The sequence below is a fragment of the Peromyscus leucopus genome, chromosome 2 (assembly GCF_004664715.2).
Source record: "Peromyscus leucopus breed LL Stock chromosome 2, UCI_PerLeu_2.1, whole genome shotgun sequence".
Classification (NCBI taxonomy): domain Eukaryota; kingdom Metazoa; phylum Chordata; class Mammalia; order Rodentia; family Cricetidae; genus Peromyscus; species Peromyscus leucopus.
Genome location: NC_051064.1, coordinates 73857882 through 73883697, shown reverse-complemented (window position 1 = coordinate 73883697; position 25816 = coordinate 73857882). Strand labels below are relative to the sequence as shown.

General features: G+C 43.5%; 1 protein-coding gene across 1 annotated transcript in view; it reads right to left on the bottom strand.

Moving 5' to 3' along the window:
- Pappa (pappalysin 1) overlaps positions 1-25816 on the bottom strand; it is a 252295-nt gene that overhangs the window by 55938 nt on the left and 170541 nt on the right. Inside the window, 4 exon segments of the mRNA XM_037202665.1 lie at positions 1403-1571; positions 8442-8655; positions 11437-11572; positions 12491-12604. Of these exon segments, the coding sequence (XP_037058560.1) occupies positions 1403-1571; positions 8442-8655; positions 11437-11572; positions 12491-12604 (633 nt within the window).

The following is a 25816-nucleotide window of genomic DNA, read 5'->3' as shown; positions in this document are numbered from 1 at the left end:
GAGCAGAGGTCTCTCGCTGCCAAGGCAGCCTAATTGTTTCCATAGGAGTTCAGACCTGCCATGTCTCACACACGGAAGTAGGTGTGTAAGACAAGCCAGCCCAGAAGCTCTCCACAAATAGGCGTTCCCAGAAATAAAGAATGTGTCCCTGTGTGCTAGCAGAATGAGGATACAGTCTACTGGTGGGGCTGTGGAAAAGCTGCATCTAGATATTCTGGGATCCTCAAAGTTTGGGGCTGCCAACGTGTCCCACTCTCTCCTGTTGGACCTGAGATTTCCAAAGCAACATCAGGCTAAAGCAACGTTTGCCATGACACTTACCGCTACTCAATACCAAACTTCATGCAGGACATATCCCAATCTCCAAGGTCTCCATCGCTAACACCCCATGTGTCTGTCTGACATCTGTCTCACTCCTTACATTTCATGCCACACCCATGTGGGCAGCCAAATGAGGGCTTTATTTATCAGGATTTAATCATATCATGCCCTTCTACAGCTTCTTGCTGCCATAACAATTCCAAACTGCCCAACTAAACTGGCAGGACCTGGCATCTGTGGACTCAATTTGCCCCTCTAGCCTCATGACTTGAATGATTTTTAGAAACGCTAGTCTCCAGATGTGGCACACTTACAGTACTAACAGACTTCCACATATATTCCCCTGCCTGTACAAGAGCACACTTTTCTTATTTGTTTCCTGCAGACACATTTCTGTCCATCAAACCATTTCTCAGTTCCCATATCACCTTTTCCTTAAGGTCCCTCCATATTTCTGCAAAACCCTCTCTGACTAGCTCTTTGCTAGTCACTAAGAAAGAGTTCAGTGTTAAGGACGTTTTCTCAACGATCTAGCAGAGTTTCTGATTTATGATGCATTTATGCTTCGAAATGAATGAATGAATGAGTTAGTGAATGAATGAAGAGACATGCAGATAGAGAGTACCCATCTACTAAAATGTCTCATTCCATTATGCAAAATTTGGAGGATCAGCATCTCATCCCAATATGTTCATCCTAGATCCTAGATCTGTAACCTATGTTATATGATATATGCTACCTACAATACTCCTTGGACAGAAGCCCTCTTCTTAAAGTTGATTTTTTATCAGCTGTGTTATTGATTCATTAATTGAGGTACATCTACATATATGAATGTGTGTATTTGTATACTTATATACATGCATATATGTGTATATACATATGTATGTATACACACACATATATACATATACATGAGAAAGAGCTGGAAAGAGGAGAAGAGAGAGGGAGAGACTTTTTTTTATTCATTTGTCTTCTTTAGCATCAGTATTTTCAGTGCTGAGAATTCTACAGAGAACCCATTCCACACCCACCAGCCGTCCCTGACTGGAAAAGGGCTCTCCAGTCTGCATCCACAAACCTGGCTCTTGATCAACTCATCATCCCGCTGTATCTGCAGCACATAACCTGTCTGGCAGCTCACAGTGCACTGGGCACCATGGTAGCGGTGGCTGCTGGAACAGTTGAGAGAAGCATTCTCCACAGCCAGTTCTGGACAGTCCGTGGCTTCACAGGCGAAATGCACACAGCTGGGGAGGAAGAAATAAGAAGGTGAAGAAAGGTTTCCTCACAAGACAATTTTACTCCAGCTAGAAGGCCAAGACTCGGTCTCTCCCTAAAGTTTCGGGTGGCAAACACTGAAGAGAGGGAAGAGCTCTGAGTCAGGCAAAGAAGATTCTGCAGGCCACTGTTACAGATTATTAAGAGTACAAGAAATGGGGGCTGACAATCCTAGACTCAAATCCTGTCACTTGAACACTTCTGTGAATACGGACTTCCAAGAGCTGTGGGGAGGATTAGATCAGTTGACTCATGATACGCAAGTAGCCAAATCCCCAGCACATTCTGCGCCTCAACAATCAGTAGCTAATGTTATAAAGACACCTGCTGTATTTATTACCTAGATTGTGTGACTTGGGAAAACCAGTTATTATGGGAGCCTCAGTGGACCTTCAGATTCATCCCCCTCACAAAGCTATGACTCTGTGGCAGTGACAGGGGTTGTCTTTCAGAACTATAATGTAACTCACAAATCCTTAGGAAAAATGAACAGAGCTCATGCCTTATGCTTTTCCTTGGTGGAATTTTCACTTTCTGGCCAATCTGAATTCTTTCCAATCTTCAAATCGGAGCTGATTCTATCAGAGGCTTTCCTTTATGTTCATAGATGAGTTCCCTCACAGACTTTCGGCCTTCCTGTCTGTCATATAATTGCCTTGCACTCAGTGCATTTCAAGTTCAGGGTGTAGGTGCCTACCAAACATCCAACTGCATGCTAATCTTTAAAGACACAAATAGAAATGACACAGAACCTCTGTGCTTAGATGGCCTTTCCCATTGAGCTATAGGTACACACAGTCAGGAATAGCAGTAAATAATCACTGAGAGCATATGGAAGTGAGCTCACTTCATCGTCACAATAACCCTGTGAGCCAAGTGTTACTCAGTTTACAGTTGGAAATTGAAGCCTGACAAGAATAAGTTACCTGTTTAAATTCCCACCCCTATGTGAGACCCCAAGGTCTTCATGGCTAATTTTACCCTATGGGTCTGGACTGGAACATGGTTATGGATGGAGACAATGCCTGTTTCATCCTGACATTATGAAGAAAAATGCTTTGCACCCAGATGTCAACTAAATAGAGAGAAATAACTGGCAGTAGCACCTTTCAATGGCTTGTAAAAATTTTGTAGTAGTTGAAATATGGTTTTGGCAGCAAAACCCACTAGGCAAAAGCTTTTTCTATCTAAGTCTAGGCTAGCCTTGCCTACAGGGTTCCCAACTGGCTAGGTTTGCATCCAGAACCCCACATCTTTAGCTTTCCTGTTTTTTTGTTTTTGTTTTTGTTTTGCAGTTGGGGTAGGGGTCAAGACAGTGTCTTCCTGTGTAGCTTGGCTGTCTTGGAGCTTACTATGTAGACAAGGCTGGCCTCAAACTTGCCGAGATCCACCTCCTGCTGCCTCCCAAGTGCTGGGATTAAAGGCCCGTGACACTATGCTTAGCATTCGTTTTTCCTGTTTCTATATAAGAAAACTGAAAATTTTTGAGCTGAAGCAGCTTCAGAAGAAAGATCCAAACCGTCATGGTTCCAGCTTTGAAATTCTCATCAGTATTTTGCTTTTAAGGGGGGAGTAGAGAATCTGGATACTCATCCTCTCAACTACTCAAATTGTACAATGAGTAATAAGGAGATTTTGAGGATGTAACTTTTAAAGGGTTGCAACCCACAGGTTGAGAACCACTATTCTAGAACTTCTCAGAGTGTTCAATTTTCTGGTGCACTTTGAAGATGTCCAGAATGGCCAAAAGGGGAGATCATTTTCCAAAGCTAATATCCTTTTTATTATGGGGCAATTCTTAGGATCAGTGTCTTTTTAGGATGACTTTGGACATAAAGCATCCTTCTCTTCTTAGCACATCTGTCTGCATCCGGTTCGTAGACTTGCCAATAAGAAGGAAAGTAAGGGGTAAATGAGGTCTGAGATGCCAGGCATTAGCCACTGAATTTCACTATAACACCATCTCAGCAACTACAGAGTGACGCCCCGAGGTAAGGATATTGTTCCCATTTGAGAATAAGAATTTGGAATTGCTTGCCCAAGGGCACTTTAGCCTGGACAGAATTCCAATGGACATCAGTTCCTATGCTCCCTAACTGAGCCTTGCTCTTTCCAGTGCCATCCCACTGTCTAGAAAAGGTTATATGCACACACTGTCCAAGAATGATATCGGAACCTCCCATAAATCCCCCCTCCCATACAACTGTCATTCATTTCTAAAATATAAAACCAAGGAAAACAAAAGGCTCTGATCTAAAGTGGGGGTTGAGTGGGGGGTGGGGTGGGAGTGTTAGCATTCAGACCCATCTTGAGGACCTGGCCAATAAGCAGGCAATACCTTGGCCCACCCAGGATCCTGACAACATCATCTTATAGAGCACAGCATGCTCGAAATCTCCTTAAAAGGTGGGACCCCACCCGCCTTCCCTCTCTCTCTTTTCTTCTTCCCTCCTCAGACCCCACCTGCTCTAGACCTCTCTCTCTCTCTCTCTCTCTCTCTCTCTCTCTCTCTCTCTCTCTCACTGTCCTCTCCCTCTCTCTCTTCCCTCTCTCCCCCCCCCCCCCGTCTCTCATGAGGCTGCTTTGTGCCCCCTTTACCTCTCCCCTCTCCCTTCCCCCCTAATAAAACTCTCCAAGTGAGTGCTGTCCTGTCCGCATGGAGCATTTCTCTCTCACCCGACATGGGGCCCCTGGATTCGACTCCAACCCACCAAAGGTCTCTTGCACGCCCTTTTTAAAATACAACAGGAGGATGGGGGGTGGGAGGGGGACTCAATACTAGTGATGGGCAGTCAATAAAAAAGAAAAAAAATAAAAGGAAGTCCATCTCTGAAGGAAGGATATGGCTGGTATGATGGCCGAAAAAAGGAAATGAACGAGGTTTTCACATTAAGGCAAAGGTTAAATTTTTCTTTTCCTTGAATACATGTGCCCACATGTTCCTGTTTACTTACATCTTCAAGATCTTCATAAAGGAAGAATCTTTTGCGACTCCACACCAATCACTGAAATGAACATCCCACACCTAATGACTGACACCTGGGCAAATCTACCAGCCAGGAGAAAGCCAGTGTTAAAGGGCTGGAAAGGTGTTTTCCTCCAGCTCTGCCTTCACCTCCTGTCTTACCTCCCATGGCCTACTGCTCAACTACAATTATGCCGTCAAATGGTGGTCACACCAACAATAAATGGCCATGTCGTCAAAGGTGGAAAATGAAAGGAAAACCTGGACACCAGCTCTTCAGGTCATTTGGGAGAGGAACAGAGAAAAGTTAACCTCCTAGGACCTTGTTTTACTGCCCAGAAATAAGGTTAAAAGAGAAAGTGATAGTAAAACATTTTCTACCCAACACTTCATGGTGGTAGGGTATGGAGATCAGATACGGAAGAGTGAGAGGGACAAATTCAGTGACCCACAGGGTGTAGACAAACAACTGAAAGTCAAGGTGAACTGGTGGTGCCCTCCCTCTTGCCCAGTGTCTGCTATGGAAGCAGCAATTCTCTTCTTTACTCTCAGACTGTTTAGTAGACAGAGGCCTGTGGCTTTCAGTCCTTCTGAGTTACTGAAACAGTTCCACATGGCCCTGAATCTGAGCTTCAAATGTTATGTGTGGATTTCTGTATGTTACTTCATGGGGTATTCCATACTTGGGGTCCTAGAGCTATAGACTCCAGGAGCATTAGTCTCCAGTCTGGATCCTCTTCTTCCCAACTGGAAGGAGTCCCCCCATCCCCCAGCCACATGAAGAACTTGGGTCTAGCGAAGAGTCTTCTCGAAGGTAGGTGTCAGCATTACCTCTACAGAAGTGCTAGCATGTAGAAAGGGGAAGTGTTTGAGGTAGAGGGAGAGCAGAGGGAAATAAGAGATGGGAAGAAGGTAGGAGGGAGGGCAGGAAGGAGAGAGGAAGGGGAAACATGGATTTAACTTAATCGTTTAAATACAGAGCCTCCTGAAATTTATAGTAAGTTGTTTGATTTTTGTTAAGAACCAAGGAGTGCATGGATGGCTGAGTGGCTAGTTGGCTGGCTGATGGCTGGCTGCATGGATGGATGGATAGGCACAGGAGGAGAGAGGAACAGGAAAAGGAGAAGGACTACACAGAGACAGGAAGACACTGGGGCCCCGTCTCATGACTGGACCCTTCCTCCTTAAAGAAGCCAGTTAGCTTCCCCTCCACTCTTGTGACCTCCCACTTGTGCCTCCTTCTCCACCTAGATACAAAGCGGAGAGTGGCTGGGATTCCACAATGGAATCTCTTACTTGAAATCCGATCCTTTTGTGGGGAGAGGGCCCTGAATCCATGCCCAATATCTCCCAGGTACTAGGGATCCTTCAATCTAGGTCAGAACACATCAACTACATTGATTTTGCTGTAGCAGTGCTGGTCGCAGGGCAGCTCACAAGACTCTCTGGAGAAGAACATGGGAGCAAGGGTCCAGATGGGAGGGGAAAGTGACTTTTAAGACCAGAAACACAGCCTAGAGTAAAGCAGAAAGCTCCAACCACAGCCAACTGAAGTCTCCGCTGTAAAAAGCAAAGGCATTGGTTGACCTCTCTGATTTGCTGATTTTAAGAATGAAGAACCCCATCGCAGGCCTTTGCACACGTTGCTGCTTATTTTTCTTTTCCTTGCCTTCTGGCTGGTTTTGACCACATTTGCATGATTGCAGAGTCCTGCCTGTTTTTGTGAATGCCTCTGCAGCGCCCGCCCCAGGAACAGCTGCGGTCCTTTCCCCATGGGGGCATTCAGAAGGATCCTGCAGCTTTGCAGCCTCAGCCCTCTGGGCAGCCTGGTCCAAGTGCAGGCAGAGCCCAGCAAGCCAAAGCCTCCATGACGGTTTCTGCATGCTTTACCCCGAGGAGAAGGGTAATGCTCACAAATGACAAGTCCTGAAGATTTCTCTTTTCCTCTTCATGTTTCTTGATACCGTGGGCAGGCATTGCCTTTCAAGGACAAACTGCAGGGTTTCCCCTCTTCCTGCCTTCTGGTCCTTGATTCACTGGCTAGTTCTCGGAGTCATATTATCCCCAAACAGGTGTGAGAGTCAAATAAAATAATGCACTCATCACGGGCTTAACAGAAGTTTGTTCCTTCCTGTCTCTTCTTACCTTCCCTAGCTCTTGAAATCACAGGCTGTGAAACCTGGAATGGGCCACAGAAAATATACTGCTCATTAGCATCTCTTAAAGAGAAACAGGGCCTCAGAGAAGGGGAGTGACTACAGTCTACAGTCACAGGAACTAGACAGGATAATGTTTTGTCCTGGATCTGTGTTCCTCTACCACTAAAGAACTGTGTAATCGCTTATCGGTTGCTGTATTTCAGAGCTTAAACACTCTTTCCTTAGCACACAGGCGTCGTTAATTGAGAGCTCTGAGAAGTCAGGACTGCCTTTGGTCAGCTGGTGGATGGTACGGAGATAACTAACTGGCTGAGGAAAGGAGCAGCTGTGGAAGAGATCCGATAGACAGATTTGCATTTCCCATCACCCTTGTTCCCTGGGTTCGGAGAATTAACTCATGTTTATGGCGTCGGGAGAGCCGGGGAGGAAGAAGTGCTGTTAGAATGAAATATGACAATGAGGGATATTTAAGGAGCTCTTCCATCGCAGTGATTGCGACACACTTTGCACAACAGAAGCTGAGGACTGTGGTGCAAAACAATGTGGATTTTGCAACCACCTTTTGTGTCCCCTGTGGGAGCAGGGGCGTGGGAAAGGCTAAGGTCCCCCTGTCGTCGCCATTTCTCGTCCCTCTCCTTGGCCCCAGGTATACAGGGCAGGGCTGAAGTGTCGCACAGAGGGCTGCCCTCTGCGGAACCCACCAGTGTGCCAGTTGTCCCCCTGGATTTGATTACAGGAATTTGAGAGACACTCGGTGATGTTGGACCATTTCCCTTTCCAGGGCCCTGGAATCCTAGATGGGAACACTGAATTCGGGTATGTTGATTGCTCTAGACTGCCTCTGAGGTTTCTTCTGCTTCTGACTTTCAAGAGCAATACACAGATTTCTGTGCACAGAGGCACCTCCATCGTGGTTGGAAAGGGACTGTTAAAAGTCCCCAGTGATGCATTCATTTTGCACAATGAATAGCTTGCAAGATCATTTTCATCTACAATCTAATAGTTGACCCTCACAATCACCCTGATGAGTAGATATCATCATGCACTTATTCCTAAATAGGAAACTGAGACTCTGAAATGGGAAATGACTCACTGTAAGGACATGCCTCAGAGAAGCAGTAATGTGGGGATTCAACCCCAAGTTAAGAGTACTCCCAAACTCATCCTTTCAAAGAAATTCTGTCCTTTAACAGCAAGAGCTGAGTGGCAGTAACAGATGCCAGATCAAAGGCACTAATGGAATGATGCTGCGATGCAGTTCACTCATCATTAAAATTCACTGTGAACTGGAATGAAGCACACAGTAGGCACATCACCCTCAGCAGAGGAGAATTATGTCGCCTACCACATCTCCACCTTCTAAGGAGAATATTCAAAATCAAGACTTGATCTAGCTGGCCTGTCTTTGTTGGAATTGGGATGTTGTAGGCTAGTGAAGAAAGCTGCTATTTTGAGGTCACCTTGTAACCTGTTGTCAACTCAAGCAGCTGCAGGTCAGGCAAAAGGAGGGTTGCTCTCCACTGCACATCACAGATTCTGCTTCCTAGTATACTCCAAAATTCACGGACTTGTGGACCTCTCAGTCTTGAGGGCCAAGCTGACCAGAGGTCAGAGAATAGAGAAAGACACGGAGTTTAACAACAGCAGCAGTGGCCGTTCAGACTGTCTCCACTTACTACAAAGGATCCAGGATGGGGAGGCCCCGGTTGCCTTACCTCTGCTCAGCAGGGCTGTAGGTCTCTCCTCTCTGGCAGCTGCTCAGGGTGACAGGGTCAAAGTTGTCGAAGGAGCGGAGGGCCACCCCCGAGATGGCGACCAGGGGCGAACTGAAGCTCACACGTACTGCTTGGCTGTGGTAGAAGGGCTGGCTGAGGTCATGGACCACAGGGATAATCAGGGGATTGTTCCTGCAGCTCAAGACATGGAGGCCTGTCAGGGGAGACAGAGGGCCGAGGGGCCAGGCTCATTACTCAAGGCCAGTCACGCCTTCCCCAACGGGCCCTTCCCGAAGCCCCCAGACCCTTTCATGTCACGCCACAAAAGCACCATTGGGCGGCCAGTGAGGATTTTGAGTTTGATTGAAAGTTTCTTTGTCTGCCCTTTTTCTTGCTTCCAAATCTTTCCAATCCCCCTGCCTCCCTGGCCCCTAAGCTTTCCTTCACCTAATGCCCACAGTCTCTCTCCCTCCCCCAAACGGCCACCCTCAGCCAAGCATCCATAGCTCTCACTCCCTCCCACGTTGCTTCAGAACCTGAAGGTTTGAGCCTTCGATGTTCATGTCGCCTGCCTGGGCTGAGATCAAGGTAGGAGAAATAATGCATAACAGCTAGCCCCTTGCAGAGTAAAAAGCTCACTCCCATGGCTCATCTGTAGGGCTGTGAGCAACCCTGGGCTGTAAGGACCTCTGCTCAGCCTACAAAGTTGGAAATTGGGATGCACAGACCAGCACAAAATAGTTGTAGCACCAAGTACAAGTAGGATCCAAATTTGTCTTAGACCAGCCTCTCATGTTTTGCTGTCCCTTTCTCCAGGTTTAGGAAAATACACAGAGAAAATACAAATGGACTGCAGAGAGGAAGGAGTAGATTGGGCAGGTGGGATGGAGTTGCTAGGAGAAAAGCAGGCTTTGGCATTTAGCTGCTTGCTGCTGATGGAATTCTAGCAAGGTCTTAAACCTTTCTTTCTACGTGTAAAAGTAGTGCAATCTCGGCCATGTGCTGGCACATGGGAGAGTTCTCCTGGTGGGAGGAGGAAGTCCTGAGTCCATCAGGTGTCCTTTCTCTAGTTTACACTCTCACTCAGTGTCATTAATCCTCTGCTCGGTATTCAGAAGGCAGAGAACAGAATGATCTGGTGGCTGGAGACAGGGAAACATGGAAGCCTCAGATAACAGCAATGGGATCCAAGGAGCTGCTTGGCGAGCCTGACATTTCCCCTCTCTGCTCCTCAACCTTTGCAGAGCCAGGATAACTATGAAAATATTTGCTTCCAACTTGAAGAAGTTTCCTAGGAATCCAGTGAACTCCTAAGGGATTTTCTTTCTCTTACTTTTTAGTATGTTTCTCTTTTGCCTTTAGAACTACTAAATAATTAAACATGTAAACACAACAACAACAAAGGTCTCCTTGCTTCTTTGGCTTTCATTGGACCCGGAAGTGACCCTTTGTCTACTTGCTTCTTAAGACTTTCGGAATGAGCTCTCCTACAAAATGATGGGCACACAACTTTGAAGTGCCAGCTCCAAGGCTAACGCAGAATTCCAAACATTTGCAATGAATGGCCTAAAGTTCAGGGTAAATGGCTATAAGAGTGGGTAACAATGTTCTCAATGAGAATAGGAAGCTATTAGTGCCAAGTTTTACACTGCGAGTGATCAGAGTAGTGACAAGTAATGTCCCCTCTGACCACAAGGCACATCTCTCAATGCAATCCAAGGACACCAGGCTTTGAGTGGGGTGCTAGGATGTCAATAAAATTGTTCACATTTTAAAATTGAGTTAATAGTAAATATGGGATTGAAACTTTGAGGCTTAACCTCGAAGTCAGTGCTGTACTCTTATCAGGACACTAATGAATGTGCTCAGGTAGTACAATTTTGGGAACACAAATGTTCTTGAGCTCACAGATGGCACTAGGGAAACCGGGATTCTTTAAACACACAGGGTTGTCTTTTCAAAGAAAAATATGTACAACCTGGTTTCCACCCAGAAGTCTGGGAATGGAGGTAGCTAAGGGCCTAGGTAACCTGTGTGCTGTCTGTGGGGCCAGCCCATATCTGACTCCCCAAAGCTCCCACAATCAGGACCAGAGGTGGCTAATAACCTAAATGACCTTTGTGCTATCTTTATGTCTGAGACCACACCAGATCCTCCCCTAGACCTTCAAGATAACACATGTAGCCTATCTCTAGATCCCATCTTTGTGGAAGAAGTAACATTTACTTTGAGAAGAGTTTCGATGTAATTATGTCTCCTTGTGTATAGGTGATAGTGTTACACTAGGAGACTTTTTCCCTCCAAATTATACTGTACTTAAATATGGCTACAATAAACTGTTGGGTGTCAGACACTGGAAGTTTGAACCAATACTGGCTACTGAGTCATGTCAAACTGGATTTCCTTTTTGCATGCATGAATTATTACTCTGCCAGCCCTGGTGTTTGTAGAGACTCCCACAGTTCAAGTGAACATCCCTTATACCCTTATTCCCCAGTTGGCAGGACCTGACTTCTCACGTGATTCTCCAATCTTAAACCAGAGAGAAAGCTTTCTAGTACCTATGCCCACATGGATGTCCCCTGAAAAATGTGCCAAATACACAACCACTCTTGAGATTTGCAGAAACATCTGGTAGGAAGGGTTATGACCCTAAAACCTGACTTCTCACAGTGCTGGTTTGCCGAGTGTTGTGTGGTCTCCCAGTGACTTAGATGGTGAGGAAATGACCTTGCTCAGTCTCCTTCCCAGAGTCCTTTGAGGATTCTGTGGATTCCCAAGTTGAAAGGTATTATAACAAAAGGAGTTGATGAAGATCAAATTTTGCCACTGAATCTGCATCCTCATATTTGCCAAATAAGGGTTTCTCTGGATATACCACCACAACCAGGACTCCAGGTAGAGAAGAAAAGGGGAAGGAGGGGATCTTTTTAAAGGGGGTGGGGGGGACAAAGGTGGTACCAAGGCTGAACCAAGCCCAGAAGAACATGCTTGCCTAGATCATGGCTTTGCTCTTTGGTATCAAGCAACTGCACACTGATGGTCTCTTGCTTTTGGTCGCCATAGTATGTTCCATCAGTCACCAAGTGGATAATAACAGCTGCAGCAACCATTGGCTGAGAGAAATATGTCTGGAATAAAGAAGACATAAGAGAGTCATTCATTTACTCAGCCACATGGTAGGGAAGCAATCACACTACAGTGGACCAAAGGGGAATCTTGCTCTGTTTCAACCCATTCTTTCAATGGGAAGGAAGAGGCAGAAGAGCCCAGTGGGGAGTCCAAGCCAGAAACCTTGTTTCAGACCCTGCTCTGCTCCTGCCTTTCTGTCTGGTGCTGGTGGATGTCTGAGCCTAACTTCCTTCATTTTTAAATAGCTGGTTAAAGAAAATAGCTCATAGGGTCACTGGGAAGTTCTAATAAGACAAAGGGAATATAGTGTCTAGCACAGGCATAGTAGAGAGTGAAACTACACACACACAAAACACATTGTAGGTTTATTACCCATCGCTTAACAGCATTATCCTCTCTACTCAGTTCCAACATGATAAAGCCAAATAAGACCTGGTCCTGGAGCTTCTGTGAACCATGGAGCTCAAAGTGTGTCAGTGACACATAAATAAAAATGAATACAATCCATAGTATGTAGACAAGAAGATGAAGCCACACGTAGATGTGAAACACCATGTGAAAGTTACTGTTCAGAGGGAGACCAAGCATATACAGAGTTACAAAGACACAAACATTCACTTCTTTCTGTGTGCATCAGAATGGACTCCATGGAGGGAAAGATTATTTTTTAAAGCTTTGAATAATCAATAACAAGCAGATTTCAAATTCTTTGCAATATAAGCCTGGGATGAGGGATTCCACGAGCAAATGGGGCATTCAATTTTAGGAAGCATCCCATGAGTAAGTTTCTGTTTCCTGTCCTTCCAAATTGGCAGTCTTGGAGGGTAGAAAGGGCATCTCAAGAAAAAGTTATCACAGTGGTCAGTACTTCCTTGAGGCCAGACCTACACATCATGGCTCTCAAGATTGGAGCTTACCTGGAGCCAGAATGTGGTCTGAGGCAGCTGGTAGTATGGGTAATTAATGGTGCAAGGGTACCAAGCATGCTGGGAAATGCCTTCACTGAGATCTATCACCTTGGTTCGACACACCTGGCAAAAGATGGAGGAAAAGATAATATTTCAAGGGTCCTGAGAATTCAGTTAAAGTTAATGAACCTTCATCATCCATCTGCTTGGTTGGTAGTGGAAGAGAAAGCAGGAGTGAATAGATTGAATCTTCTCCAGAAACTCACAGTCTACTGGTGAAGTAATTCCCAATGCTGGAAAGGAAAGGATAGATGACATATCTTGGTGAAAAAGTAACAGGCACATTCTCAAGGGAACAAATCCCAGGGGAGTTGACATTGAATCTGGCTGGGCCTGGAAGGGATTGCAGGCAGAGGAAACAGAAGGAAAGACTCAGAAGAAAACAGACAGAATGCCTAGGTTGTTACAGATTACCTAGCAACCATAAGGCTCAAGCAAAGCTGCAAAAAGGAAAGCTGAGAGATGGCTCTTACTGAATCTTCAACACCATGCAGAGTACTGTAGAATGAGTCTGTAAATTATGGGCAGAGCTCCACAGACAAGACAGTATTGAGAGTATGAACTTTGGCTTCTGTGCCATCAAGAAATATCAGTTTGACAATACCCTTCCTCTTCCTCTCTTTCCTCTCTCTCCCTCCATCCCACCCCCTCTCTTTCTCTCAATGATGTTAAAACTAAAGTGTTACAGGAATCAAGAAGAATTTATACAGTGGTAGACTTTTTTTTTTTTAACTTAGAAGAGTTTCTTACATATCCAGCTGCCATCATTCCATTTGAGTGATTTGATTCATTCAAATGCTCTTCACTGAAAAACATCTATTTATCAAAGCACCAAGGAACAAAATGCACATAAAACTGAGGTGCAGAGGGGACATTGCATGTAAATATGAATCATGTAGTCCCTCATGTGTGTAACTGTAAAGTGACCAAAGTTCAATGTGGGGAATGAAAGAACATGGAGCTGTTGAGAATGGTCGGATGCTTGGCAGAAGATTATTACCCTGAATTAACGCTGATCTGATCAGTGATGTGTCTCCTTTCTCAAGACTTTCATATGAGCCCAGGTGTTCACTTTTGCACCTATGGACCACAGTCTAAATATTTGAGAAGTAAGCTGACTTAAATAGTTCTGATGATTTGAAAAATCTGTGAGAAAGGACAGCGAGGCAATCTAGTCCCAACCAGAATAAACCACACACACATAAAAAACAAAGAGTAAAATGGATAACTAGTAGCAATAAAATATGTCTAGTCCTTTAATATGTACACATAAATGTACATATGTAACTGATGCCACAGAACTATAGATAGTCTTTGTGTTCATCTCTAGGGGACATGGTGTATACATGTGTAATATTCATATGGTAGAATTACATAGAGCACAAGAATATTAAGATGAATTAACTAGATTCATGTGAGCCCACTCCAATCACAAAGAAAGACCTAGGGATGAGTTAGAAGACACCAACACAGAGCAATGGTAAAAATCAGTGAAGAAAAGAAATGATGTATAAATGGCTAAGTTCATTGCAACGTATTTCTTAAACCACACATTAAAAACTTCTGTACGTGGCCAGAGGTTTGTCTGGACTGTATATATCATGAGAAAGCATGCACTGAATTCAGAGATGCAGCTGCCTCTGGTATCAAGGAAATGGAGAAAATGGTGTGAAACTTTATCTGCAGTGTGTTATCTTACAGAAAGAAGAAAGAAGCCAACAAGACAAGATTCACACAATTATCAGTTCAGGTAGTACATAGGCCTGTTATGTGATGCACATACTTGAAAAACATCACGGCTTTGGTTTATATTATTTCATATAGTTTTATGAATTAAAAAGAAAATAAAACTCTCCAGGTTGTGCATAGAAGTATGTATACTTGCAGTCATAGCTACTTAGGAAACTGAAGTAGTAGGACCACTTGAGGCAAAGGGTTCAAAGCCAGCCTGATATAACATAACACAGGGGTTTATTGTTAAATGACTACAATCCCCAAAAATTAGCTTATAAAGCCATGAAAAAATAGATGTAAAACTATCCATGTTAACTCCCTTTAACAATGTGTTTTAGTACAGTGGCACCAGTGAACTGGACTAAGTTGGGTTCTTCAGTAACGGCCAACCCTTCTTGCTCTGACCATCACTAAACCCTCCTTTTACCATGCCAAGAGTCCCACCTATACACATGATAAAATGCAAATGTTTTTATCCATAATATCTTGAGATAGTAGTAGCTGCTAGAGGTTCTCAGAAAATGTCAAGTCTTTTTTGATTGCTCATCTCTAAATAAGACATTTTCACCACACAGCCCCTAAGGCTCAGGGAACATACAGAAGTGGGAGTAGAAAGAATGTGAGAGCCAGAAGACAGGGAGAATAGGTGCAAAATGCCATCTTCAATCATGAATTCTCAGCAGCTTTTGTACCTGCATTGGACCTGCAGATGACTAGACCCAATGACAGGCCATCATGGATGAAGGAGGAGCTTGTTGGCCCTTACTGCTCTTTGATGAACTATTGGCTACTGGTAAGTTCTGGGAAAAGGGTAGCCATTGTCTTCAGTTAGCATACCTGCTTGTGAAACCACCAGATTCTAACTGATAGTTCAGGTGCTTCAAATAGCATCTGAACTGGTTAGCCCCAGAATCACAAACCCAAAGATATGAATATGGGAAATAGACTTACAGGAAGGAGGGAGGGTTTACAGTGTCAGGACAGAGATAAGAGAGTCAGGGGTTAAAAGTTATGAGAATATATTATATACATGAATAAAATTATCAAGGAACAATATAAAGAAATAAAAGAAAGAAATTTAAAAAGAAAATTTCAAGTCTCTGTTTACAAAAATGATACACTAAACATCATTCAGACAAAACACATCTTGCATTATGATTGACAGTGGCAAATAAATTCATGGAGTAAGTTCACATTTGAGGTTGCAAAGAAAATACAGAAAGCCTCTTACATTCTACAGTCAGCTTCCCTTCATGTTACTACCTCCATCAATTCATTCTTGAAATCTCACTTGTACATTAAGAAACATCAAATATCACCCAGAAAGTTCAGTAGTTGGCTTTAGACTAAGTAGAGCTACTTCTAGTGCATGTTGGCTCAAAGACAGAGGTAGAATTAGAAATAGGTCCTGCCTCTTTGGTTCTCAGTGGATCTTGTGCATTTGAATGTTGGATTATCCATGGACACAAAGATGTCTCCCTGTGATCCCCAACACCTTGTTGTTATTGGCCTAAATATCAACTAAGAGAATCTTTAGTCTTCTACTACCTTATAATATTTCATCTAAGAAAATGACTTCATTGTTTTATAAATATCAAAAAGTATTAAATTCATCAACCACCAAACTTCTCCTCTAGAATCAGTAAGACCTGGGAATGCAAGATTGGTTTCTTAAGTATTACAGGGTACTTTGTAAAGGACAAAGGTGCCAAGAATCACCTATCCTATTGTCCAGAATTGGCACAGATGCTGGGGATAAAACATTGCCCCTTTAGCAGGCTAGCAGACATTTTTCAGCTTATTTTTCTCAAAACAACTGGGACTAGGCTTAGAGCAGGGGGTAAACTGTGTTATGACTTAGAACAGTATGAGACTTTGCATAAACTATCTACGGCATTTAAAAGCCTGGCCAGCGATTCGACATGTATCATTTTGGAATGCACTCTCCTTGCATTCTTAGCTGCCTGTCTCCCCACAGAGTGTGGTGGAGCATAACTATGAGCTCTGAGCTGGGGGTCTTATCTCTACATCTAAAGCATCCATGGTTAGAGAATTGGCCAAAGTGAACAAAGCCTTCTTATTACTTAAACACAATTTCCTCTTATCTTGTCAGCTCTATCAGGACTAGACAGGTCCTTAGCAGAACATGGTGTTGTTGTTTTGTTCTCTTATTTTCCTATTTAGCTGTGTTTGTTTCAGGCTGGCTGTAATCCCAATCAGGGACAGTCAATCCAAATTGGAAATAAATAAACAAATCCAGTGGAACTTTGCCCAACACTGAGAGTTGATCCTGAAATCATTTCTGTTCCTGGGGAGGTGGAGAGAAATGGAGACTCAAATCTTTAAGAGCTTCCTGCTTTTATGGGCATTGCATGAATTTACCTATTCAGCAGCCAAAACTGAGGATGCAGGCATGTCAGGCTCACCTGTGCTGAATACCAGAGAGCCCTGTGGAAGCACAAGGTGGAACACTGGTTCTAGGGAAATGTTCTCTTTTATCCACACACTTTTTTGCTCCTTCCAAAGGAAGCAAGTCTAACTCCACAGAGATATACTGAACAATGAAGATTTTATTGACTATGTTGTTGGGTACACATACATTACACACTTTCATAGACTCTTCAGCTCCCTCTACCACCCCTCTAGGCATCTCTGTTCTCACTCATCTTCACCATCCCTCTAATGTCTCCAGTATGACTGGCTCCAAGTTCTTTCCAATAGTTCCCAACCTCCCTTGCCCAATCCAGTTTTCACATCTTTGAAATCTAGTGAGGAGCCATTCTGTTTTTCCTTCTAATAATCTAATCTTACAGGGTAAACTTGGATGATTGTGGTTGTCCTTGGCTCTCACCCCAAAGACCTCAGGGAACTGAACACAGTAACACTTGCTTCTTGTCACACTAGAATGAACAGGACCTGCTGTCTTCTTTTGAATGTTTCACTATGTTGTGGTAGAGAGTAAGGATATTCTAAAAAAACAAAACAAAACAAAACAAAACAAAACAAAACAAAAACAAAACCATGCAGCCTCTAGGCTCTGGGTCTGCAGAGAGAGATAAAAATGGTCTTCTCTGGAGTTCAATTGTTCTGTAGTTCCTATTTCTATATTCACTCAAGCATTATTACCAATAAGAAAATGTCATAACAACTTATTTGTCTATAAACAGGTGGATAAAAAATGTTGTGGTACATACATGTAATGCAATGTTATTCACCTTTAAGAGAGGAGAAAACCCTGCCACCTTCTATAAAAGTGAACCATTGAGGACATTATACTTAGTGAAATAAGCCTGTTACAGTAGTGGCATGACTATTATGGGGGTAATCAACCACTACATGAATGAATTCGATGCCTTCTCCACAGGAGGGGATTCATGCCTGCCGCTGCACCTGTCAAGAGCCAGAGGATAGAGAGAACTCTGAAGGTCTGTAGGCCATGGGAGAGAATCTAGGACTGTTATTTTGGTAAGTGGAAATGGCACCAAACTGCTTATGCATATTTATGTTTATACCACTAGATTAGTGATGCACTTCTTTTTGGGATAAGCTTCTTTTTTTGCAGTGGATAGTGGTTAATGTGAAGACTCACAACTGGTCAAAAAGCAGAGAGCAAGCAAATGTTGAAACTGCCCTCCACTGGAATCTTAATCATCTCTTCCAAGGTTCAGGGAACATTGCAGAGGAGTGAATGGAAAGAATATGAGACTGGAAGGTGGGGGAACAGTGCTGCAAAGCTAACTTTGGGATATAACACAGCCACTGGATTTACAAACCCACTGCAGCTGCAGCTGCCTTCATAATTCCTGCATGATAGACATCGGACCTGCCATTTTTACCATGCATGGGGGCAAGGGCGTGTGGGACCCTACCCCTCACTAAAGGACTATGGGAAATTAATGGATGCTGGTAGAAAGGGTGTCATTTTCTTTAGTGGTATAACATTGATAAGTTGTCCATGTTCCAGTAAATAACCTCCCATTGATACTAATGAAAGCAACCCTCATTACATTCAATGAGAAACAAAACAAAACACATAAAGTAAGAGGGGCTTATTGTTCAGGGGGAGAGTAGGGAGGGTGAAAAGGGGAAATGGGAGGTGAAATGATCAAACATCAGTACATATTTATATGAAGTTGTCAAAGAATAAAATAATTTAAAAGTTACAAATAAATGAAATAAGCCTATCATAGACAGACAAATACCACATAACTCCACACACCAGAGCCAGATAAACTAGATTTAAAACTCAAAGATGCAATGGTGAGTGCCAAAGGTTGAGGAGAAAAGGAATGATTAGTTGCTTATCAAAGGGCTTGTAGTTCAGTTAAGCAAGACAAGACCTATAGGTCTCTTGCTTTCCAACATACTTGTAGTTAACAATACAATACTGTGCATTTTAGATTGGCAAGAGGCATGATCATCTGATGTGTTCTTGCTATAATAAAGTATTGAAAAAAGAAACCAAGTGTGACCAGAAAAGGAAACATCGATATTGATGCATGCATAAATATTGTAATAAAGAAAATTTAAGTGGAGATTTTAGAAGATTGGTGCTATATAAACAGCAAATGTGGTTTGGCTAGCAAGCACCCTCACTTTGGTCCTTTCAGGGTTAGAGAACAAAGTACCCAGCATTTTCTTCTTGCTTGTATCACAGATTGAAAACTCACTTCCACATTTATACTTCTGACAGCTTTCTACCCTACTGTAAGGAGTAAAATGGCTGTTTTGTCCATGTTCTAACTATCTCTCTCTCTGTCTGTCTGTCTATCTGTCTGTCTGTCTGTCTATGAGTGTGTATTGTGGTCATTGGTTGTTTTGCTTTCCAGTGCTGAGAATCCAACCCAGGATGCTGCATCTTACCTATGAGCTGTTTCCCTAGCCCTATGTTTTCTTATTTGTAGTGGTCTAATTATACCGGGCTTAGGAGAGTTACCCACAGAGAGAATTCCCTTTTCAGGGGCAAGAGAGGGGAGATATCCTGAACAGTTACACGCAGGTGGTAGGAAGCAAAGTTGTCATGGAAATGCAAACTCCCATCTTCTAGGGTTAGTGTATGTTCCTCCCTGGTATTCTGGGTCTTCTTGATTTGGGTGTAAAGAACCATGCTTGGTGAGGCTCTTTCTTCTTCCATTAAATAGCATGCAAACATAGCAGACAGGAATGGCAAGGCTCTTATCACTCTCTTCTGTAGGAAGCCCAGCACAGGCCAGGTGCCCTCTTCCCTTTATAGTAACACTTGAAGGAATCAAGGGACAAGCGACTACTTCTGCTCATGGCCTTGAAGGGAATCTACTCTTTAGCATAACCTTTACACTCTTTATCATATGTGTTTATTTAGTCAATAGGAGCTCTTCCTCAGTTCTATCTGGGCTACTTATGAAATGGACAGTTCTCTGGCCAGCAATTTCCTCATCTGAAGAGTGTCTTACTTACACTGAATGACTACCAAGAGTACTAGCACCTTACGGATACCCATATTAATCCTTTCCACCCAGGGTCTCATTTATTTCTCACATACTGCACAAGGCTGGAATCATTATCCAGTTTTTGTCATGAAGAAATTGAGGTGCAGAGGCTCTGAACAATGCTTCCAGTTCACTGCTCGCTTGTGTGTAGGGCTGGGGAGGTATGCACTGATACCTCTGATTTTATACTCTGCAGTTAGGTGGAAAACAGCACAACTGTTGATAGGGTTTGACACAAACTTCAGCTTCCCCTGATGGAGAAAAGGGCATGATTTACCAATAATTTTGCCTCTGCCACTCCATACTCACTCCCTTTTTCAAATAGAAAAACTAATCACATAACCCTCTGCTTATGGCTTACCCTCTGTACAGTGGGTAGAGATATTCCTTGAGGCAAATGATATAGGTCACTGAGAGCAGTTTCATGCTTAGCTGTTTTTTCTCTTCACCCATCAAGCAGGAGTCCCATGTCTACTGTGGTACTTCCCTGTCACTGGGAGACTCGTTTTTCCCAAACACCATGGGCTCCCCGCCATTCTGCCTGTGGCCAGACTCACATCCTGCCTCTGCCTTGCCTATTCTGTGAAACAGTGCAAGTACTTCAAAGCCAGTGTCAGATAACACTGTTCCTCTGAGAGATCACCCCACAGCCAGAATTAATTGCTTCCCTTTATGTGGCCACATAGCTCCTTGTAGGTACCTTAGTTATAGCACCTGTCCAGTTAGATTATAGTTACTCAGAGCCTAACCTTATCTCATTAAAGTCTGAAGATTTCTAAGTTGAGAATGATGTTTTATTTTATGCCCACATAAATTCCAGTTTCTTCCCCAGAACCCAGGAAATGATAAATGCCTTGTGTAGAAAACCACAGCAGCAGTAGTGGCATATACAGCCATGCATTGTAAGTCTTGGAGGTTTTCAAAGACTCTCTATGAATCTGAGCATAATGGTGTATTGCTGTAATCTCATTACTCAAAAGGCTGGGGCATGAGGATTATAAACTCAAAGCTATCCTGGCTTACGTAGTGAGTCTGATATTATCTTACAAAAAAAAAAAAAAAAAAAAAAAAACACAACACAACAACAGACAAATGAAATGCTCTATATGTGCTGAATCATATGAGGTTGAGGTGGGAATTGGTATGTGTACCCATTTTATAGACAAGAAAACTGAAGTCTTGTATTTTCTCTAAGGTCATAACCAGTTTGTGGTAAAACCAGGATTCAAATCCAGACTCAAAGTCGGTCTACATTCTTGACCACAGATGCTGCTTTGAAAAGGACCTGTCTATGCCTACCACTTACTTGAGGATATATCGAGAGAATGGATATATCTGTATCAGATGGAGCTTAAATTTGAAGCCACATAGAACCCCGTGCTCAGAATTTCTCCTATCTGTTCCTGGCACTCAGGAAATAGAAGCTGCCTCATCAGACCAAAGCAGACCTTTGCAGATCTGTCCTAGAGAGTAAGGAGGTGATAGAATGAGCCTGGTTTACAAGGGAAGAGGTCTGCCTCCTACAACTGACTCAACTGTCCAGTTTGTGACCCTCCCCCTTCCCACTTAGAGAAGGACCTTGTGAGAAGCTGCCAGCTTTAGATTCCCAACCTCTTCCAAGTGAATGTCATAGAAAAGAGGGTTGACTGAAGCAAGCAAAGAACACCTCAGTATGGACAGGTGACTATCCTGTCAACCTCTGAGACTTAGAGGCCCTAAGTCTCTGGTACTCAAAGGCTGCCAGCTAATTACCAGTTACTTTCTCTTGCAAAGACAGCTACAAGAGAAGTTCAGAGTTTCACTACAGTCATCCTAGCAATATGTTTTCTGATTTTTTTTCTTTCCTTTCTATTTCTGTGCTTACAACTATATGTTGCTACTGAGCTGGGGAAACCTGTCACTTAGATCTTGAGATTCCTGGATGTCTCATCAGAGAAGTTATTTAGAAATCTTTATGCCAACTATCTCATTCTATAGAGAACTAAGCGGGGAGAGTAGCTTGAAGAGCATAGTCATCTCTGTGGACTCTATGAGAGACCATCAGCCATCCTGGAGGTAGCTGGAAATGTCTACATGAAGAAAAGTGTCTGTGCCACTAAGATTTGGAGACTCTCATTCACTCTAGGTATGTCAAAGACTATAGCCAGTACCTGCCTCCCAATCCCCCATATTTGCAGAAGATTGTTTTCAATTAGAGAAGTTAGCGATGCTTTGCTTTCAAAGGGTTTCTAAATCCAGTTTCTCTTCTACCCACACACAATGTACACATAAAAGGGGAAATCGAGGACAGGCAGAAGGACAGGGGTTCTGGTATTTTCCTACACAGCCACATGCCATGAGGTTTCCATAGAATTCTGAGTTTACAGTTTTCCATGCCCCCTTGTCAATCAGGGGAGGGAGGAAATGTCCATTTGATCTTTGACCTGCCCTCTCCAATTTCCTCTTTCTACCCGAAGGAACCTGTGATGGGCTTCATAGAAAAACAGAAGAGAGGGAGCAGGGAGGAAGGAATGCAGGGGTATACACTGACTGCAACACCATTTGTGTGCCTGCAAGTGTACTCACAAAAACATAACCAGGTAGTTGTTTCCCACATCTCTCCCTACATTTTATGTAAAAATGTAGTTTCCCTAAAGCTGTATTTTAGCTTCGGGTTTGCTGTTCCATAACCAAGACATATCCCCCAAGATAGAAAACATCAAGACCTGAGGGTCCTAAAGACTGGAAGAGGGAAAGACTGCTAGGAGACAGACAGCCCACCTGGCCACAGCCATGAAGGGCCAGGGAAACCTGGATAGAGCTCAGGTGAAATAAACCTGCCTCCCTAAACACAGCTTTGCTCCCTTCTCTAGGCTCCCTTCCCAGATGGAATGGGCACCAACTTTCAAATAAGGTTTGTGCATACAGGATGGTGTCCATCAAATCTCATTGTACCCTGTAATAACTGTGGAGAACAAGCATTTGGTTTCCCATTTCAGAGATACAGATTTTGAGGTTTGGGAAGATACTGGTCAGTTTACCACACCAAACTTGTCTGACTCAGTGCCTGTTTCCTTCCCTCCTAATGGCTAGCCTTTTCAATCAGGCTTGCCCAATACCCTTGGTTTAATATACCCACACTGTGGTTTCTCTCCTGCCCTTCTATCTCTCCCTGTATGCACTTGAAGGACAATGACTAGCCACTTTTTCACCAGAGTCTAACCGAGTTATTAGGCCAGGCTCACTGAATACTGCTAATATTGAACTGATGTGGTTTTTCCAAGGCCATGTATGACCCATGGGTGATGCACTCAATCTAGGAGCCCAGGTCAACATAGGCCTAGACCAATGTACAGAGATGCTGTTGCAAATAAAGACCATGTAGTACCAGGAAGGCATCAGGATGCCTGGATCATTCTAGAGCTGTGAAAGTCACACTCTAACTCACGTTGCTTTGATATGATGAAATATATGATGACAACACTTTCCCAATAAGTATAATTTACCATAAAACCTATTTGAGTATTTTATTAAAACACTTATTTATTAAAACTACCCTATAAAAAAAGCAATTAGAGTTACCCTTATCTCCCAGATAAAGAGCAGGCAGATGGCTGTAGTACAAAGACCTTGAGCCTGCTGGACCAGTGGAGGGGAAGCTGTGTTATCATTGCTACCATTCTCAGTCCCTTCTCAAGATAGGCATCACTAACTAAACTCTGCACCCTCCTCCATTCTCTGGCTACGCCTTCTTCTTCTTCTTCTTCTTCTTCTTCTTCTTCTTCTTCTTCTTCTTCTTCTTCTTCTTCTTCTTCTTCTTCTTCTTCTTCTTCTTCCTCCTCCTCCTCCTCCTCCTCCTCCTCCTCCTCCTCCTTCTTTTGTGGTTTTTCAAGACAGGGTTTCTCTGTGTAACAGCTCTGGCTGTCCTGGAACTCACTCTGTAGACCAGGCTGGCCTCAAACTCACAGAGATCCACCTGCCTCTGCCTCCTGAGTGCTGGGATTAAAGGTGTGTGCACCACAACTGACTCTCTAGGTTATTCTAACAAAGTACCATGGGAAAATACTCCAAACTGGCCAGACCTGACCTAAGGAATGAAGTCAACTGTAGTCCTTGAACTTGAGCATTAACTCATTATGGGCAAGACTGAAGCTTTAACCACACATCATCAGTATTAAGAGCAGTCAAAGTCCAAAGTAGGCACTGAGAAAATATTAGCAGGATAAAAGGATGGACTTGGGGCAATAATACTTCATATAGGCTAGGTCAATTGGCCCACGAAATGAAGAAATGCAGCTCAAACATTCCATCCTGATTTATGGCTTCTCTTACTGCCTACAGAACACCATAGCACTCTTTCATCTGGTTTGCTTTCATCGTTTCTAAGCTCATTTTTACTGGTCTTCTGCCTCTGATTCATACTGACCCATTAAACATGGAAACATGAAAGGCAATCAAGGGTTAACAGATGTACAAAACAACACAACACACACACACACACACACACACACACACACACACACACACACACACACACACTGGTCCAATTCCTTCCTCCAACCTCCTTTCCACACACTTAATAACAATGGGTAGGGAGCGGGAGGGAGGGGGAGCAAGCTTTCTTTCACCGACCATTAGAAACAATTATCACTTTCCCCAGGCCTGCTGAGCACTTTCCCCTTTGATGCCTGCCTTAAAGAGATAGAGAGCAGGGGGAGGGGTGGGTTGCCTTTCTTCCATTCTGAAGAATTATTACATGGTGCAGACAGACAAGAAAAGAAGCATTTCCTGTGTGCAGGACAGACAGAGATGCTTCCTTCACCCTCCTAAAAATCTGGAAATAACATCAGATCTAGGGGCGTCCACCTAGGAGACACTACCTAATAAGAACTTGGCATTTGAAGCTCTCTAGCCATGGGTCTCTACTCAGGGTTCAATAGCACCTCATTGCCCCCCCAGGAGTTGTCCCTAACATGCATTTCTCACTCCCAATACAGGACAAGCCTGCTCCTCCTTGCATATACGAATTCTTGTAATTTGGTGGGCAAGTCCTTGGTGTGATCAAATGACCAGGAGGAAAAAGTGGGCTTTCGCATGGAAATTGTTTAATACTCCTTTCTCTGTTCCTTGATAACATGGCTTACAGATGGGTAAACTAAATGTCACATAGGAGAAATGTCTCCGAATTCTTGTTACAGAGTTGATCACTGGAAAATGACTGAACACTCAGTCACTTATTTCTTATGAAGAGGCTTTGAATTTCTGATGGACGGAAATGGGTATCTCAGTTGTCTAAGGAAAAGGCTAAGATAGTATCCACAAAGTTGAGCACACCAGTTTCTTTCATATAATTTACTGGCCAGCTTCTGTGTCCCAAGAGCAGTCTTCACATTCTTGGGGACTTTATCAAGAAGATAACCTCCTTGATGCCTTGGGATTCAGAAAGGATAAAAAATATCCCAGGACCATACCTGTCAGGAGCAGGTGGGGAAGTCTGGGTATAATTTCTGTCTGTGTTAATCTAAGACAGTTTTTCTATCTCTGGTCCATTTTACTGGTGAGGAGGCCAAGGCTTACACAATGTAAATGATGCTCATAACAAGGCTAGTGACAATAAAGGTATGATAACAGATGTCACCCCCATCTTCTCTATCCCATCACTCCTTTAAGCAGGGGAGATTCGTGTTCTATTTTTTCAAACAGGGAGACTAAACAATCACAACAGCAATGGCAGTAATAACTGACACATTTCCAGCTTGCCTCTTCAAGTACACGAAATGTTAGTTCTCACGTGTTCACACCACAGGCTTGGTGTGCTTTCTCCGCTTTACACACAAGAGCCAGGGACTAGCCTAAGTCCATCCTGGACACTGGATTGTAGAAGGCTGGCTAGGGGCTCAGGATTCTCCAGCTACTAAATCCTCTAACAAGGCAGAGTGATTAGTGTCGGATGTGGTCGTAGGCTTTTGTGCAGCTGACAACGGCAGCCATGAAAAGCCCGTCCAGGCTCATTTCACAGAGGCCCTCACAGGCTGCTCCTGGCTCCCTAATTATGCCATTCACCAGTCACCCAGGCCTGCCTCTGAACTCCTGA